This window comes from Mixophyes fleayi, chromosome 1 (genome assembly GCF_038048845.1).
Source record: "Mixophyes fleayi isolate aMixFle1 chromosome 1, aMixFle1.hap1, whole genome shotgun sequence".
Lineage (NCBI taxonomy): Eukaryota > Metazoa > Chordata > Amphibia > Anura > Limnodynastidae > Mixophyes > Mixophyes fleayi.
Genome location: NC_134402.1, coordinates 221413590 through 221432590, shown reverse-complemented (window position 1 = coordinate 221432590; position 19001 = coordinate 221413590). Strand labels below are relative to the sequence as shown.

The window sequence follows — 19001 nt, the reverse complement described above, 5'->3', positions numbered from 1 at the left end:
CATTACTTTTTATTTCCCTCCAATGTAACTTTTTAATGTCTTAAAGAAATTGTTAGGTCTCAACCAATGACCTTCATGCAAAAAAATATAAATAATAATACCAAAGTTGCATTGTTGTGGTAAGATTGGTAAATAGACTTGTTGTCTAGAAATATTTGCGAGTTGATTACTGGGTCTCTAGATGGGTATACACCTTATGGAAATTTATTTTTCTCCCCAGGTGCACTGGTTTGAGCAGCAAACACTGAAGAAAAGGAAAAAAAGAGAAATTGGTTTGGTGCCCACAGATCCCTTATTTCGTAAACAGTGGTACATGGTATGAGGCACACTACTTTCTGCTTTTTTTTTATTTTTTTAAATAGTGTAGGCCAGTTTTTAAGTATGTGTGTGTTTACTGTCCCGGCACAACACTTTTAATAAATGCTCACAATCTTTCATTCCTTTTCATTGCGGAAGGAATGAAAATGATCGTAGCAAAAAAGTATTAGATAGTAAATATGCCCTTATGTTTCCTACTTCTTTATGGCTTTGTAAATTAAAAGAAAACAAAAACAGAGCACACAACTAAAATACATAAATTTGACATATGCTGTAAGTCTGATAAAATATGGATATGGTTCAATATTAGAAAAGCATAACATTAGCACCACACTTTATAAACATGACATTTTGTTTACATTTAATAATCTTGTAAAAGTATTTTAATGTGTGCTTAGCTAGGATTAGAGCACCTTTTTGTTGTTTATTTTTCATCTCCTCATGCTCATCTGTGTATCCACAGTTTTGAAGTGGCTGGATATAAAGCAATTTGTAGTCAATTAGAATGTACACAGCAGCACAGATTATTTCAGGAGATGGGTGTGCTGATCTTGTTGGAAAGAAGGGCAGTCTCATGGTGTTAGGAGGGGAATAGCTACAAGCTGGAATCTACATATGAGTACTATGCAGTTTGCATAGCGTATCTTGTGTGTCTATGCATGCCCAGAAAAGGGGCCGCACTCATTTGTGCCTATGTAGATTTGTGTGATTCTGGCACTTACACCCACTTCCGCGAAGAGGGGCGTGATAGGGGAGGGGTCGTGCGTTCTAATGTTGGGCGAGTACAGTAAGGGCATGTTCACACAATTATGAACAGATGCAGACTGGGATATAAACGCATGTATGTCTTTTCTGTACTGTTTGCAGGTGGTCAAGGGCAGAAGCAAATAACAGATGATGATAATGGTAGCCAGCAATAGCAAACTGCTTGTAATTTATTAGTGAAAGTGGGGGGGGAGGCAGTAACAGCATAGAGTCTCCTGTCAAATTCATGTAGATGAGGAAGATTGTTGTGTGAAATGTGCCTCTAAATGAAACAAAGTTCATACAACTGGTTATTTAATTTCTTAAAAACGTTATTGAACTTCACTTTTATCGACTAATTTACTGTTTTTTTTAGAACGGCTGTCTCTTTCTTAGCTGGGCTCAATTGAAGCACTTCCTCTTCCATTTCCTACATTATGAGTTCTAAAGATGAACTTCTCCTTTAATCTAATTGAAGTAAACATGTATTTTTATGTGATTTTACAAAAATTGCTTTTCTGTAAACAAAAACTTGTTTAAATTGTCATTTCTTAAATCATCTTAAGTCATTTATTGTAAAATGTCATTTAGCTGTTTTGGGGCTTAAAAGTCATTTAAACTGTCGGATTACTCCATTTTGGAGTAATTTTTCCTCATCATTCTCCATGGCAGCCATTACAAAGGGTTAATTCATATTCAGCTGAGTAGAGACAAGAAAAGAAATACTCCCGAAAGGTGTATATAATGTGAATCCTCCTGTTTTTTTTAGCTCTCAGTTGAGAAAGCAGTTTGTTGAGTGTAGGGAGTTTTGTTTTTGCTGGATGGGATTACCATGGTTTCTCGACGCTCCACTCAATTGCAGCAGGGACAAAGGGTGAATCTTTAGGGAAGCTGCTTGCTGGTAGAAAACATGGGGCCTAAAACACTTCCTGGAATCCTCTATTGATATAGGCGTACACAGGCTTCCTCGTCAGCACACAGCATCTATGCTCTTCACTGACATCACTTTCGGGCTACAGCCTGTTTAATACACATGCTTAGGCCTGTGTTTGATAGAGATGCTAGGTTCTCTGAGAACCGAGCCCACCCAAACTTCGCAGAACCGAGTGGCTCGGTACTTTGGCGTGCCCTCGGAAGTGAAAACGAGGCAAAACGTCATTGTTGCGTTTTTGAATCTTGCGAGTTTTAGATTTTATAAGTACCACCCTCCACGGAGATCCAGCACCATTTCACAGAGAGACACAGAAGGGGTAACAGGGTTGTTGGCAGTCTCCAGTGCAGTTGAGCAGGGTCATTAATGAAAGAGAAAGAGGAGGGGTGGCAGTGCTCTTGGCAGTCTCCAGTGACATTGTACTTTGACATAGCTCACACAGAAACAGAAGAAGTGGCAGTTTTCAGTGCTGAAAGACAAATTATAGGGCTGTCGGTGTTCTTCAAAGGCTCCAATGACATTCTAGTGTGCCATAACTCCTACAGAAACAGGATAGGTAGCAGTGTTCTTGTCACTCTCCAGTCTCAGTCATGATACTAATCCCTCTACGTCATGTGCTAAAGCCTGTGTTCAAGTGCACAGTGGTTTTAGGTCAGGGAAACAAAGATGTTCTACCCAAAATATTAACAAGCATGCCAGCATCGGCTAACTCCCTTCTCTCTACACTATCATCAACCTCACACTTAGTATTGTGTGAGGATGATGTACACACTGATTCATCCCCGCTGGAATCCACCATTGTAGAAGCCTCTGTACTTTTATGTAATTGCCGGTAATGACCTTCCCCGTGGAATTTGTAGTTCATTTTACGACAGAACTGTCACGATATTTGGGCAATTCTTTTACACCAGACCAAATGTCAAAATGTTGTGCGGACTCATCTGCATCGCCACTGGGTGTCTTTGGCAATTGCTGCTAGGAAAAAACTTTCCCAAGAAACTGAGGGAGGATGAGTCGTCGTGTCATGTACCACTTGAGCTGTCAGCTTGCTGACCAGGAGCTCATTGCATCTCTTGAGATCTGGGTCAGCTGGAAAGAAAAAGAAGACATAGCTCTTAACCTAGGATCATGCACAGCTGCCAAAATGTAGTGATCTGATTTCAAGATGTTGATAACTCTCGGATCCTGGCGAAGCGAATAAAGTACTTGATCTACAAGTCCTACATAGTTAGCGGAATTGCTTAGTTTCATCTCCTCCTTCAATTTCTTTAGCTGCTTTTCCAAAAGTCTAATTTGGGGGAATCATTTGACTTAAGCTAACAGTGTCTGATGACTACTTAGAGTGGTTTCAGCACCTTGCACAACACGGAGAGTATTCTCCACTGCGCTGGACTAAAGTACATTCCCCCTCAAATTTGATTCTTCATGCAGCAACTGCAATTCTTGCCAGTGATAAGAAGAAAGCCATTGTCATTCCTGTGCATAAGACCAAAAAATCCATCTCTTATGTGTGCAATTATTTTTACCCAATCCTGACAACAGTTTGTCAGGGATAAGCCCCTCTAGCTACTCCCTGATTAGATATCTTATCATATATTCCAACAGTCATACAATATATCACCTCTATTTTGTCAGGAAACCGCTCCTGAACCCCTTTATTGGTCACAACCCACCCTCTGCGTACTTGTGACTTGGAAGCTTACTGTAAGGGAACACACAAGATTCCAGCCCAAATCTCACACTCGCCTCTTCCTCTAAGGCTACAGATTTAGCTGCTCCCTTCCCAACCTTCACACCTCTCAGCAACTGCCACCAGCTACGAATAAGGCCCGTAGCAACCCTATGATTTAATCACCCAATTGCGCACACTCTGTGCTCTGGTAGCTAAACGGTTAACCCTTCACATACTGGTTTCTAAAGAGTTAATCCAGCCAAGTAATCTGTCTCTTCTAAACAGGCAATGAATTTGTGTTAGAGCAATAAGAACAGAACTATTAAATTGTTAGATTTAATATACAAAAAGTACAATGCTTTAGATAAAGATTTGACATACAAGTAAAAAATTGCAAATAGTTATAAAAACAATATAATAATCAGAAAGCTGGACAGTCCTTCAATTAGATTGATCCCCAAGAATCTGACAACTTGCTCCTTCCCAACACCGGTTTTTTAAGCAAAATGAAATGGGACGTTCTTCACAGGGGCGTGTTAATGCTAATAGGGGGGCAGGGATGTCCCCTCGGTGTCACTATTGTTTTCTCACAGATATATCCCAGAGACATAACTCCCCCTTCAATAAACAGGTCATAATCTCTCGCACATTTAAATACCAAACATGATGGAATTATGACAATGTGACATATCTTTTCCAAAGATATGTGATTATAGCTGTTCCCTGATACCGCTAGTACCTGTCATTCACAACCCTGTTGTGATTTCTGCTCCTTGGTATGGAGTGACAACCAGATTTCCCAAAATATGAACTATGAAGACATTTTCCTTTTGAAGCCCATATTTCTATATACCTGTATAGGCAGTCTTCAAATGCTATCTTTGTCTACAAGGGTCTCGCCTAGGCATATGGCTCTGTCATTTACATTTAGTAGTGCATACACTACCTGTTGAAAGGAAGTCAATTAGGATGTAGAATACATGATCATAACAATGGATGTCTGTGATCTGCATATCTTAAGCAGGTCTCCTCAACCTAATTACTTCCTACGGGGCTAATTGTTTCCTTTTTAAAAACATTAGGTCAAACATTTATCTGAGTTGAAAATCAGGTTCATTTAAGTATCAATGCAATGTTTTATTTGGGCCCTGACATTCAATATTCTATTTCATCATGTCAGATTTATGCTCTCATCCTGACAGTTGTCTAGCCATTTGTAGCCTTTGTAAAGCCACACCGACAACACCTTCCTCATCAATATCCTCAATAGTGGTCGGAGTTAGTCCTGCATCCAAGTTGCTAAGGCTATAAATGACTTCTCCTCTATCCAGGATTCCTCTGAAGAATTCTTGAGTGATAGTCCCGCTGCTGTTGGTGGATTTTCATCCCAGAAATAGACCAAGAAGACGACTACTAGTAGTTTACAACAATTGACTGTTAAACAATCCTTTGCTAGAGGAAGCAAGTAAGAAAGCTGTCACCCAGTCGCAAAGCGGATCACAGGCGCCATGGCAACTATGCTAGTATTAGATCTGCGTCCAATATCCATAATTAATGCAGCTAGTTTTAGACAGTTAATTGAGGTCCTGTGGAAGTTCCCTTAAACAAACTCCATCACAACACCATTTTACTAGAAAAGCAATTCCTCACCTTTATCAGAAGGTTCCATAAAATGTAATTATTGGGCTACAAAAGGCCATTCTACCCATTGTACACTTAACCACAGATATGTGGACAAGCGGAACTAGGCAAACTAAAGATTATATGACTGTGACAGCCCACTGGGTTGGTGAATTGCCTTCAGCAGCAGGAACAGCAGCAGCTTGTACCCAACAACGCCAGATTATTCAAAGGCAGGCTAATCTGTGTATCAGCGGCTTACCGATGACAACCTGTTTGAAAAACTAAGGGTTGTCATTGCAGCATGGCTTATGCCGTTTGGACTCTCCTGAGGATATGTCATTTATGATAACGCCACCAATATTGTGAGAGCATTCCCTGTTTCTCTTTCATCCATCTGGGGGACACTCCTTAACCATGGGGTTGAGTTGGGGGGAGGAGTCTGGCATCCAAAGAGTTAACTTTTTTCAGCTGACAGCATATCACCCCGCCAATTCCCACATACCTCAGTTTGAATTGGGTGCCCTTGGAAGAAGGTTGCACCTGAAGAGCTCCAAGAGAGACGGTGAACAGGGTTCACTGGTTATAGGTTTTTTCCTTTTATTTTGCAGTTTTTTTCTTTTGACAGTGGCGAGAGGCTCCATGCAAACGGAGCTGACTCGTGGGAGAAGCGTCTGTCGGGGGGGCGGCCCCGCTGACAGAGAGGTAAGAAGCGCTTCTCACAGCGGGAAGCAGTCGACAAGAGACTCTCCCCGCTGATGCAGGACGGGCGCTGCCATTAGGCAGAGAGCGCCTTTACTGCTGAGGTTCCCTGGAAGCCAGCTGGAGTATACCAAGTTCCTCCTCCCATGGGGATGGCAGTGAATTCTTGAGGATGGCGCGCTTTGAGTAGCGCTAGCGGGGAACACATTCTAACAGGTTTTCCCCTAATATAAGAGAGGGCAAAACGCTGTTAAAGTAAACAACACAGAAGGAGAGCCAGTGGAAGGGGAATGTGTTTGAGGAACAACGCTCCCCCCCCCCCCCCTGCTGAGTGAGCACGTGGAAGATCCCTTTTTTGGCGCCAAGCTTCAAAAGGAGGACAGTTGTAGCAGTCATTTGAAGAGAAGTGCACTGTTGACACATATCTTCCACGCTAAGTATCACTTTGTTTCTTCTGTATATGCATGTGCATTATAAGACTATGAGGTGTTGAGAGAACTGTGTTTAAGGAAAACTATAAAGTTCTCCAAACCTGTCTTATTTAATCAGAAATACTATGAAATGTTAAATAACCTAGTCTGTATTTTCTGATAAAGGCTGTGGAAGTGTTTGGGCGTGCCAAACTTATTGTCTGTTCCAAATGTAATGCTAAATGGGCCCATGTGTTCTGTGCTAATTGCAGTCATTACTGAAAAACCTGCTGCAGCCTTTCAGCTTGACTAATTATACCTTATACTCTCTATATAGAGGAAAAGGAACAACAGGATTTCACCTAAGTAGATTGGGGAAATCACTGTTAGCAGAGACACAGAAGGAGATTCCAGTGGTAGGGGAATGTGTTGAGAAGCACCTCTTCCCCTCCCCCGCTGAGTGAGCACGTGGAAGGTCCCTTTTTGGCGCCAAGCTTCAAAAGGAGGACAGTTGCAGCAGTCATTTGATGAGAAGTGCACTGTTGACACATATCTTCCCCGCTGAGTATCACTTTTATTTCTTCTGTGTGTATGTGTGGGCATGTGTAGACATGTATATTATAAGACAATGATGTGTTGAGAGAACTGTTGTTTATGAGAAAACTATAAAGTTCTCCAAGCCTGTCTTATTTAAATCAGTAATACTATGATATGTTAATATAACTTAATCTTTATTTTTTGATAAATTGGAGAAGTGTTTGTGAATTTTGAAACGTGATTTAGTTTTTCTTATCTTGTGATGGCAGATAAAAGCAAAACAACACGTACCAAACATAATGTCTGTTCAAAATGTAATGTTAAACTAACAAGTGAACGGCTGGATCAGGGGGGAGGATCTGTGCAGCCTGCACTGTGGCTCCTGTGAAACAGCCTATAGACACCTCCACCATAACGGTAGATCGTCCTGAGTGGGCGGCTGCCTTAACACAGGGAGTTAATACCCTTGTAAATCTGTTATCTAAACCAGTTGAGATCCCAGCTACATCTGTTGTTTCTCAGGGTATAACAGTAGGAATGACAGATGAGTCATTTTCCCCAGGGGTCGGTGTATTTCCCTCCCCAGCCCTCCCGGGGGTTTCCCAGATTGGAGAGGTGGGTTGGTCAGCAGTGGCTAAAAGCCTGGACCGGCTTACCCATCTACTGGAGAACCCCAGACACAAGCGTAGTGTTAAAAGACGTAGACAAACAGCTAAAGCGCTGTGGTCAGTGTCAGACTCTGAGAGTTCCTCAGAGGAGGAGGGGGAATTGTTGGACGATTCAGATGTGTCCATTATAGAGTCCGAAGGAAACTCTAGGCACCAGGGTATGGACGAACTGGTAAGAGCAGTTTGTCAGACCCTGGTGTTTGCTGAAGTAGAGGAGGCAAAGTCCTTGGACCGCTCCCTCTTTAAGAAGGCTTCTAAGCAGGTGGACAGGTTCCCTCCCTCAGTTGAGTTGAGGGATATTGTAGAGGCCTCTTGGAAACATCCAGATAAAAGGTTCTCTATGCCAAGGAAATTTGGCGTATTGTATCCCCTTCAGGAGGAGGATATGACCCGTTGGGAACAGGTGGCAAAGGTGGATGCACCTGTGGCGAGATTGGTTCGTCAGACTACACTACCTGTACCCGGGTCAGCGACCTTACAGGACACGACTGACAAGAAATTAGAATCCCAGCTGAAGTCGATCTTCTCGGCCGCCGGTATTCGCCTCAGGCCAGCATTGTCCTCTACCTGGGTAGCTAGGGCCATGGAAGTCTGGGCAGGGCAGTTAGTCTGCCTTGCAGGATTCAGATTTACTGCCTCTGGCCATGCAGCTAAGGGAGGCAGCAGGCTATGTATATGAAGCGGCCCATAATTCGGCCTCCATAGCTTCTTCTATTTCAGCTACAGCTGTAGTAGCTAGAAGGGCATTATGGTTAAAGGCTTGGAATGCGGATTCAGAGTCTAAACGATCATTAGAATCCATCCCGTATACGGGTGGGATGTTATTTGGTCCAGAATTAGACTCTTGGATTTTACAGGCTTCAGGGGGCAAGAAGACGTCCTTGCCTGTAAATACTCCAAGACCTAGGGCTAGGCCTAGGTTTAGTTCTTTCAGACAGCCTCCTTACGGGGGCGGGTCTGGCAGAGGCCAGACTACCAATCCAGGGGCCGTGGAATCCAAGAGACAGTCCCGTAGGGGAAGGTCATCCTTTGCCTCTGTGGCGCGGAGAGCTTCTTCCGCCAAGCTGCCAGATAGACCAGCAGCATGACTACCACCCACCTCTGGTTCCAGAGGGTGGGGTGGGAGGAGGGCTGCTTGGGTTTGCCCGGCAGCAGACAGGGTCCTCGGTAGACGAGTAGGTCCAGAATATTGTGATAGAATTCATGGGACCAGCTCACCTCAGGTTTTGGAAAAAAATTACCTCGCTGGCTTCTGTCAAATCAGAAAGAGCTCAGGGCTGTCGATTTGCTTCGTTCAGACGAAGCTATACAGGCTTAGAATTTCCAGTAAGGGAAAAGGTTTTAGTCACACCCATTCAGGGTGCTAAGGCTAGACGAGTTGTTCAGTCTATGACCGAACTTCTAGAGTCTGAAAGGGTCACAGAGAATCCCTTGTCTAAGAATGAGTTTCTTGAGACTAGTGAGGGACTTGGTACGCAGCAGAAGGTTGTCTCCACAGGACAAGTTGAGGTCCTAGATGGAGTGGACAGGCAGGATCCTGTCGGACAAGAGGCTGTCAGTAGCCAGGTCTTTGAAGCTGCTGGGAAAGATGGTGACATCTTTCGCGACCTTACCCTGGGCAGGGTCCCATCCCAGAGGAGCATTCCCGTGTTCGAGGTATCAGTGGAGGAGGTAGGTCCTCAGCTGGTGGTTTCTGGACAAGAACCGAACAAAAGACAGGGAAGTCCCAGAGTTCTGCACAAGAACAAGGGATCCACTGGTAAGGGACGTCCTAGCAAGGCCTTGGGGCTGCAGGTAAAACCTGCCCTACAGGGTCCCGTAGAGAGAGGACCCTCAGACTCCTGGAACAAAGACAAATAAATATTTGGACGTAGTGAGGGCATTACGTATATATGTTAAGAGATCTGCAAAGATACGTAAGACAGAGTCTCTATTTGTGTTGTTTGACTTTTCCAAACGGGGATGGCCAGCATCTAAGCAAACTATTGCCAGATGGCTTACCCTGACTATCAGGGAGGCTTATGTCCGTATTAATCTCCCTGTGCCAAAACTTATTGTTGCCCATTCTACCCGGTCAGTTGGGGCGTCTTGGACGGCTCGTAATGGAGCCACGGCGGACCAGCTGTGCAGAGCAGCCACCTGGTCCTCGGTCCATACCTTTACGAAATTCTACCAATTTAATATATTTGCGTCTGGGGACGCCTCCTTTGGCCGTAGTGTTCTGTGTGCAAGGAGATCAGAGCGGTCCCACCCTTCAGAGGTATTGCTTTTGTAAGTCCCCATGGTTAAAGAGTGTCCCCCAGATGGATGAAAGGGAAAACGGGATTTATAATTACGATAAATCTTTTTCTCCGAGTCCATCTGGGGGACACTCTGATCCCCCCCGTCTTTTCGTTGTTTTGTCTCCACTCCCCCCTCTGTTGAGTGGTGTGTCTTGGTTGATTGGCCTATCTTCCTAATGGCTTTTGTAATCAAACTGAGGTATGTGGGAATTGGCGGGGGTGATATGCTGTCAGCTGAAAAAAGTTAACTCTTTGGGTGCCAGACTGCTCCCCCCGACTCAACCCCATGGTTAAGGAGTGTCCCCCAGATGGACTCAGAGAAAAAGATTTATCGTAAGTATAAATCCCGTTTTTGCTCACACAATCTACTTGATGGTACAGAGCTTTTTAAAAAATGACAGGGACATGCAGGAGATGCTGTTTTTGGCCCGAAAAATGACAGGGACATTTTTAGCATTCTGCAACAGCATGTAGGAAATTGCAGCATCTGCAAGAACAATTTAGTTAAGTTACATCTCTAGTGTTTGCTGGTTTGACAGAAGAAAACCATGGAGTAGCACTGTGGTCCCCTGCATCCTTCAGGAACTATGGAGCCGGAAGTGAGCCACTATTTAGGCATGTTTTTCTACATTTTAATATTTAGATTTTAGTTGGTAACTTTCCTCATTTTTAGCACTCTTATAGAGTCTGTTGAAGGGAAGATAATGAACAAGTCTCATAATTGTATTTGTGGAACATGTAACAATCCTTTGCAGGAGAATTGTGAACCTTTTGTTTTTTTGTTCGGGCTGTACTCCTCAGCCCAAATTAGATGTGGACCAGTTCCTGAACAGATTAAAGAGCTGATTTCCTGGATGATGAAATCAATGCGTGATACTCTTGTCACTAAAGAGGAACACAAACAAGGAAAGAGAAGAGACCGATCTTATATCTGTGAAAATTTAGATGATGAAAGACCTAGCTATGGGTCCTTGGGAACCGTCATTAATCTCTATTTGTCATCCAGCAGTGACTCAGGAGATACTAAGGAAGATCCTATTCTATTTAATCTGGATACAGTAGATGTCATTTTTAAACATATTAATAAATCCATGGGAATTGAAGACGCACCAATTCCTAAACCAGTATGTTGATGGTATTTCTAAACCGCCCTCTCGCCCCGTCAGGGCTAAAGAAGGGAGACCAGAACAGAAATAATCCCAATTACACTACTGGGTCAACCTCTGCTAAGTCTTTAGGGTGACATGATGTAAAACCCTACAGGGGTCTGGATTCTTGCCACTCAAAACACCCCAGGAGATTTAGGAGATCTATAGGACATTTATTTCCATTTTCCTACTATCATCTGCAGGAAGAGTTGGGCAATTACTTGCTACATAGTGTAAAGAGCCTTTTATAAACCTCTGTGTGGATAAAGTGGTATTAAAGTCTAATTCTACTTTCCTATCAAAGTAGTTTCAACTTTTCATATCAATCAGATTATACTTCCATCTTTTTGTCCACCACTGACTAATGACAAAAAAGAGTGATTGCATACTATAGATCTTGTTAGGGCAATGTTTGTTTATCTATCCAGAACAAATGGCTTTAGAAAGACGCATCATCTCTTTGTCCTTCCCAAAGGTTCCAGTGAAGATTATGCTTCATCAAATCCTACTCTTGTGAGATGGATCAGAAATGTCAGAACAGAAACCTTCCAAACTTATTACTCAACCTTATATAAGGGCTCTACACCAAATCCCCAACTAATGTCCAAACTTTTGACTGAGGCCAAATTGCCTTCACTAACGCCAGAACAGAGAGAAGCTATGGCAAAAGATATTACTTCCCGAGATGTAGAGACTGTAATCAAACATTTGAAACTTAATAAAACACCAGGCCCAGATGGCTTTACAGCAGAGTATTATAAGGTCCTTGAAGGAGATCTGGCTCATATTTTAGCAGATTTGTTTTCAAAAATACATAGGGAACGTCCTGTATATCCATCGTTCAATGTGGCCCATACAGTCCTTATCCCTAAACCAGGTAAGGATCCTATGATGGAGGGGTCTTATCGCCCTATCACTCTTTTAAACACAGATTACAAACTTTTAGCAAAAATCATGGCAGACCGCTTACAAGGTATCCTTCCTGGGTTGTTAACATCTCATCAGTTGGGATTTGTAGCAGGACGCCACTCGGTCAAAGGTATTAGGACAGCCATTTCAGCGATTGTGGCCTCAGATGTGGGATCCACCTCAAACATGATCCTTAGTCTAGATGCCCAAAAGGCCTTTGATTCTGTTGCATGGCCTTTTTTGAAGGAAATTCTTTCATGCAGGCGTTTTGACACTGATTTTAGAGCACTTGTAGCCTTTCTTTACACCTCTCCTAAAACATCTCTATTGGTCAATGGTATCAAGGGTTCCCCACTGGAAATGTATAGAGGCACTCGCCAGGGGTGTCCACTTTCTCCATTACTCTTTAATTTGGTATTGGACCCTATGCTCAGAGTCTTGCAAAATTGGACGCAGTTGGAGGGAATAAGGATTGGAGATCAGGAAATCAAAATTACAGCTTTTGCTGATGATGTAATGATCTACATATCTAATCCTGAAGTCTCTCTTAGATCTCTAATGGACCGAATAGTGGAGTTTGGTTCTGTCTCGGGGTTCTCTGTCAATTTTGAAAAATCTACTGCTATGTATCTGGGAAAGGGTGTCATAGTCCCAACATGGGCAAGGGATATTCCCATTACATGGGCAAGGTCGGCCATGCCATACCTGGGCATCCAACTACCAAGAGATATTCACTCTCTATATAACCTTAATATCTCTAGGGTGATAAATGTAGTGGAACATGAGATGAAAGGTTGGAAACATCTCTGCCTCTCTTATGGAGGTAGAATAAACATAATTAAAATGATCATATTTCCTAAACTATTGTATCCATTACAAGTTTTACCCTTATTATTGACTAGATCAGATGCAATGAAATTGGATACAGAATTTAGACGTTTTATCCGGAATTCCAAAAAACCGCGTATTGGGTTGATCAAATTACAACAGTCAAAAAATAGAGGAGGGCTGAACTTACCAAATGCTACCAAATATAACCAAGCGGCCCAATTGCGACACCTTAAAGACTGGTTGCATAACACGGATACTTATACTAATACTACATTAGATCAGAATTTCATTCCTAACCTTAGCTTATTAGCCTTTATTCATCTACATGAAAAAGATCTTCCAATTCAAACTATAAATAATCCAATCTTGTATACTGTGCGTAAACTTTGGCATAGGCTTTGCCACATATACCATTTAAGCCCTTATATTTCAATGAACCTCCCATTATTAAACAACCCTAACTTTCAGGACGGATCAGCTTCCTTCCCATTTACTAACTGGGCGAAATTAGGAATTACTAAGATAAGATCATTAATTGATGCAAATACGCGAAAACCTATGACCTATACTCAAATAAGCTCTACTTATCCACAACTAGCCCCTTATCATCTAGCAATATTTCAATGCCAACATTACATTAATACAGTACTGAGTAAAATCTCTCCGGAGGATTGGGATAATCCCTTAGAGGCTATGCTTTCGAGACCTCCCCTGACCCGTCAAGCCATCTCACAGCATTATTCCCTATTACGTACCCAATTTGACTATAACCATTCTAAAACTGGCCTTTCATTGTGGCAGGAACAATTTCCTCACCTGACACCAGAGGTTCTTTTAAAGGCACTGACCAATTCCATTAAAATATTACCGGCCATGACCTACACAGAAATGTTCCTAAATATCTATCATAGGGCATATCTGTCTCCATCTCGTCGATTTCAGATAGGTCTATCAGAATCACACTGTTGTCCGAAATGTGGGTCTCCAAGAGCGGATTTGACACACTGTTTTTGGGAGTGTCCCCCAATTAAACGATTCTGGACCCAGATTTGGAGATTCTCTAACACACACCTGGTAAATTATGCACCTCTGTCTCCGGAATGGGCGATATTTGGAATACTTCCAAATACTTGTAAAGTTAGTAAAGGATGCAAAAAACTACTATTAGCAGTTTCTGCTGCGGCCAGGAAGAGCATACTCCAGGTCTGGGCCCAGGATTCGCCTCCCATGTTTTCCCTTTTTAAAGAAAAGCTCTATCACATATTCCGAATGGACTGGATAGAAACGTCTTTGCAGAAGGAAGTTAGAGTAAAGCAATTCTTTGGCACATGGGAGAGCTTTATAACTCTCTTACCTCATACTATACGAACACAACTTTGGAATAGTTTCCACAATACTGAGTGGTACGGGTTAAGAATGGTTTCAGCAGACCCTCCGATTATTTTATCTCCACCTTCTAATAGTTAGGTCCTGGATAGGATGGGTTATTGGGGAAGAGGAAACAAGGGATGTTGGTGACTTATTTAATTGTATGAGAATTGTGAAAATATGTATTTATTCATAATGCATTTAATTGTATATGTGATATTTTATACCTCAATAAAAAAATTGAACAAAAAAAAAAAAAAAAAAAAAAAAGAAATGTCAGAACAGAAGGAAAGTGATTGAAATTTTAAAGGCACATTCTACAAATGTGGTGGCATCCTTGTGGACATGCAAAGCTGAAGCCTCAGTAGACGATTTATGTAAAGCAGCTGGATGGTCATCCTTTCACCAGTCATTATTGTCCAGATGTGACATCCTATACTTAGGCTCAGTGAGGAAGGAAAATCCTTCAGGTAGTTCAATAAAGTTTTAATTATGCACTATTAGTGTTATTGATTCTTGAACACATCCTAACTTGTTTTGCTTGGATACATCCCAATTGTAATGACTGCATGGAGGATGAGAAGGAACTGTTATAGTTGCTGTTTAATATCCTTAAATGAATCCATGGTAACCAATATTTCCATCCTGTATATTGCAGGGGCAGCTTGGGAATTTCTCAAGATACTAGAGAAAGGAGACCTATTCTAAAGACATATCTCATTTTGTTTCCTGTCTTTACTCAACTGACTAAAGCGTTAACCCATTCCAAAGGCTGCCATGGAGTGATTCAGCTCACATAAATGAAAACTATAAATCTCTTATTTTTCTTTTTTGTTTGTTTTTTTAAAGCTGTTGTATAAAAGTGATATTTTTTTTAATTCTTATTTTTTTAGTTAAGGAACTCAAAAACATATCCTTTTTCGCTAATTTGCATGTAACTTTTGTGGTGTTAAACTAGAGATAAATGTGTTTCTTTTGTATAGAATATGCAGTTCATTTAATACCATTAGCTTTAGCTTTTATTTTCTGCCCTCTGCAGTTTCTTAAACTACTCCACAAATAGGTAGTATCACAGTTTCTCCTGCTAAATGTTTCTGTTGTCAATTCCACCTTCCTTAAGGTTTGACTATATTAACCCAAGATTTATTCGTGATACTTTATACTTTTTCAGCTTCTGCTACTGGCCAACCAGTTTCCACAGCCAAAAATAGCTGAGTATTGTGTGATTTCCACAGCCCAGGTTTTACAACCCCTGAAGAAGTGGGAATGCCTACAATATGTTGTGCCCTTGTGTTTGCATCAATGAACATACACTTAATGCAAATTAATCGCTAACTGTATCTTTGTGCTGCCTTGAAGTATTTTCTGCATTTTGTTGTTAAACAGCACAGCAGAAATTCTCTACAAATATGTTTCCGTATATATCATTTAAAGCTCAAAGACCACAGACGTTTTGTCCCTCTTTCATATGATGCTGTAATTTTTCCAAAATTGATCTGCGTGGCAAATTTATATGGTGGCCACTGCAAAAAATAAAAAGTGTCCCTCTACTGAGCCAGTCAGTTGGGAAGGTTCACAGTGGTAATTTGATGGCAGAGGAAATATGGGACGGTTGCTCTCTGCTCACTATGTCATGTAACTTGGGTTCTGCAAGTCACATGACACCTGGCAAACTAAATCAGTAATGTTAGTGAACATTATCACACCGCCACCTCTGTGGAAAAATTACGTAAAAATTGCTTATCAAAAGAAGCTTTACAGTTCTATTGTCACCAGTGTGACAATCTGTGGTCACTCCAGAGAGCTTGCAAACCTTGTGGCTGTCAGCTCTTTAGCGGTCATGCATTTTTGCATTGCACTATGAAATATTAATAGGATAAAGAGCAGCAGGTTGCAATTGCCTATCATAGATTTTACGTTTTGGGTTTTAAATTTTTTTTTTTCCTTTTCTTTGAGAGCTACTCTGAGACTTTTTAATCCATCCCTTCTGCAGGGAAGGGTGGGGAGATTGCCGCTTTCTGCATACATTACACTGCATTCTATTGACCAGAATGGTTGATGGGCGTTAAAAGTGTTTCTCTTTTTCTTTCTCCATGTGTTTAAGACGTATATATGTGTTAATGGGTAAATCATGGATTGGACAAGGTCTTGAGGTCAAGTTTCACTGGTGCAATGCACCAAATTAGCAAGGGGTATCAAGATAATTTAGCTGTCTGTAGACCGTTATATGAAAGGAAAAATTGACATATTTGTGGACCTACTACTGCAGTGTTGATATGAGAGGTTTGTCTCTTGTCTAGTTGAAAGGCCTCTAAGTGCAATTTTATGTAATAATATGAAAAACTGTGTACTAATCAGTAATACATGTAGTCATATATTCCTCCCTTTCACATGACACATTCTCTATGGTCTGTTTCACAGAACAATGATGTCAGTCCGGACTTGAACGTGCTAACTGCATGGGGTCACGGTTTCACAGGACAAGGTGTGGTGGTAACTATCCTGGATGATGGACTTGAAAAAGATCACCCTGATCTGGCAGCAAATTTTGTACGGAATATTTATGTTTATACATTACAGATAAAGAATCAATTAAGAGTAAGGTTTGGGTGGGCTAAGATGAAAATAAAACTACACTTTAACTGTCTTCTTCAAACAAAAGGCATTTTCAGGACCTTGTTATTAAGAGTAGTGTTGCTGCAAAGCCACCAAAAAATTAAGGATTTTTTTTTCCCTTTTAAAGCTCTATTACCACCTGGAGCGAATTAGCCCCTCCAACTCAACTCTGTTAGTTTAATATATAAGTGGGAGCTATGCAGGTGCTTCCAAAAATAAAAATAAGAAGATTTTACTCATTACCAAAAACAGTTAAAACTCCATCTCAATTACAATATCAAACATATTAGACCTCCTTCTAAAATTAAATGTTCACTTTCAACAGTCAGTAACTTGAATTTGTGTATCTTGAAATACAAAGTCCCCAGGATCGATTTCCCCCATTGTTATCTTTCTCACAGGAGGAGATTTTGATCAATGTGTCTCACATCTATAGCTGTCTTTCATCCAGCGGGTCAGAGTTCCACCTAGGTTAAATTCTCCGAAGGGTCCTGAGTGATTAGACCAACTTGCAGCACGGAATATCTTTGTATTTCCTCACTCTCTTTCTTTCAAAACCAAATCGTAATTCAATCACAGATGGTAACAACTTATAAATGCATAATTGTTCGTAGTTGTCCCTGATATTTGCATAAAAAGACAAAAAATATGTACATAGCGCAAAACTGTGTTTTATTGCTTTAAGTTTTCAAAGGGCAGACACTCACATAGAACATAAAAAGATAAGGATTGAAATATTGTGACTGTTTGTTAAAATTCTTCACTAGGAACGGCAGTCACAAAAAACTTCTGTTCCTGTGAAGACCTTTACGGTCACTATCGCAAAGTGGCCATCGTTGCAATAGTGACTGGAATGAAGAGTAGGTAAGTTGTGGTGAGGGATCCAAAGATCCCTCTACCGCAATGCTCTCCCCATAGGCTACGTTGGCTATCGCCAGCTTCGACACTTAAATAGCTTTAAATAGTGCAAAATAGCAGCCCCCATAGAAACTTATGGGGTCTGCTTCTGCATTTGAAGTGACAGAAAAAGCAGCAGATATCTCTATCTACTGCGATGCCCTAGTTATTAATCAGAAGCTGCAATCATGGAACAGCTTTTGATTGGCGTTTAGCCATTTTAAGCTGGTAAACAAAAATGTTCACCATTTCAGGTGGTAGTGCATCTTTAAAGGGTTGTGATGGATATATGTAAATCACTCCAGTGCCTCCATTTTTCAGAGCATTAGTTGTGCAGTGTATTTTCACATTTAATATATTTATTCTTATATGTTAAGCACATGTTGATTTTCTCATATTTCTCTTATCAATAAGTCTAGTTCCTGACTTTAATTAACAAAATATTTGTGATAAATTTGCATGTTGTGTCACACAATAGCCAAGGCAATCATTTGTATAACAACTAAAAGCACTGTAAAAGAGCAAAAAAAAAAAGAAAACAAAAGACAGCAGGTATCATTGCTAGGAAAAGCAAGTCATATATTTATAACGCGTTCTAAATTCTACAACACAAGTTCCTTGCAAATGGTGGGAGAGAGTAAATATTATTATATTTTTTTTGTGTGTCACCAGTACTGCTTCATCAGGTTCTGATTTGAAAACACGGTTCTTCAGCTGTGCCTTGAAGGAATCATATATGTTGGACCCCCTGATCCTCAGTTGACTGCAACGTAAATTTAATTACAGTTTTCAGCCTAGTGTGGGATCAGGAGGAGATCTCAGACCTAATTTCTATTTAATCTTTCATCTACACTGCACTTCTTCTGTAAGTATCATGCAAATCCAATCTACTTTGTGAGGCTTCTTGGTGGCAGTGAGTACTTGGAGTACTTGGTCACACACACTAGTTAATCATGATCTCATATTTACAAACAAGTTAACCCGTGCATGATACTCATGCATTCTAGTCAAATCAAGCTACTTAAGGTGTTAAAAATGTTCTTGTCATGCATTTGGGCCTAGCCCAGGCCTCCTCAGGGGAAGAGCGTTACTTCCCGACGCAAGCGCCCTTTTTTAACGTGGTTTTGTCCACATGTCACCACCTCATCATTTTTCTCCATCGCCTCATCCTTCATCTTCATCGCCACATCCTTCATCTTCATCGCCACATCCTTCATCTTCATCGCCACATCCTTCATCTTCATCGCCACATCCTTCATCAAGATACTTAAGGTGTTAAAAACTCCCCACTGTCACCCGCGGCAACCACCAACCACTCCCAACTGTCACTTCTCCTTCAAGAAATATA

The 19001-nt window shown here is 41.3% G+C and overlaps 1 protein-coding gene across 5 annotated transcripts in view; it reads left to right on the top strand.

Moving 5' to 3' along the window:
- The window catches only part of PCSK4 (proprotein convertase subtilisin/kexin type 4), a 73769-nt gene that overhangs the window by 8404 nt on the left and 46364 nt on the right, over window positions 1–19001 (top strand). For 4 of the 5 annotated variants that reach the window (XM_075205512.1, XM_075205527.1, XM_075205522.1 and 1 more), the window contains exons 3-4: window positions 221–316; window positions 16562–16690. In XM_075205512.1, coding sequence (XP_075061613.1) covers window positions 221–316; window positions 16562–16690 — 225 coding nt within the window. The remainder of the gene's footprint in view (window positions 1–220; window positions 317–16561; window positions 16691–19001) is intronic. The other variant, XM_075205517.1, reaches the window with a different exon arrangement.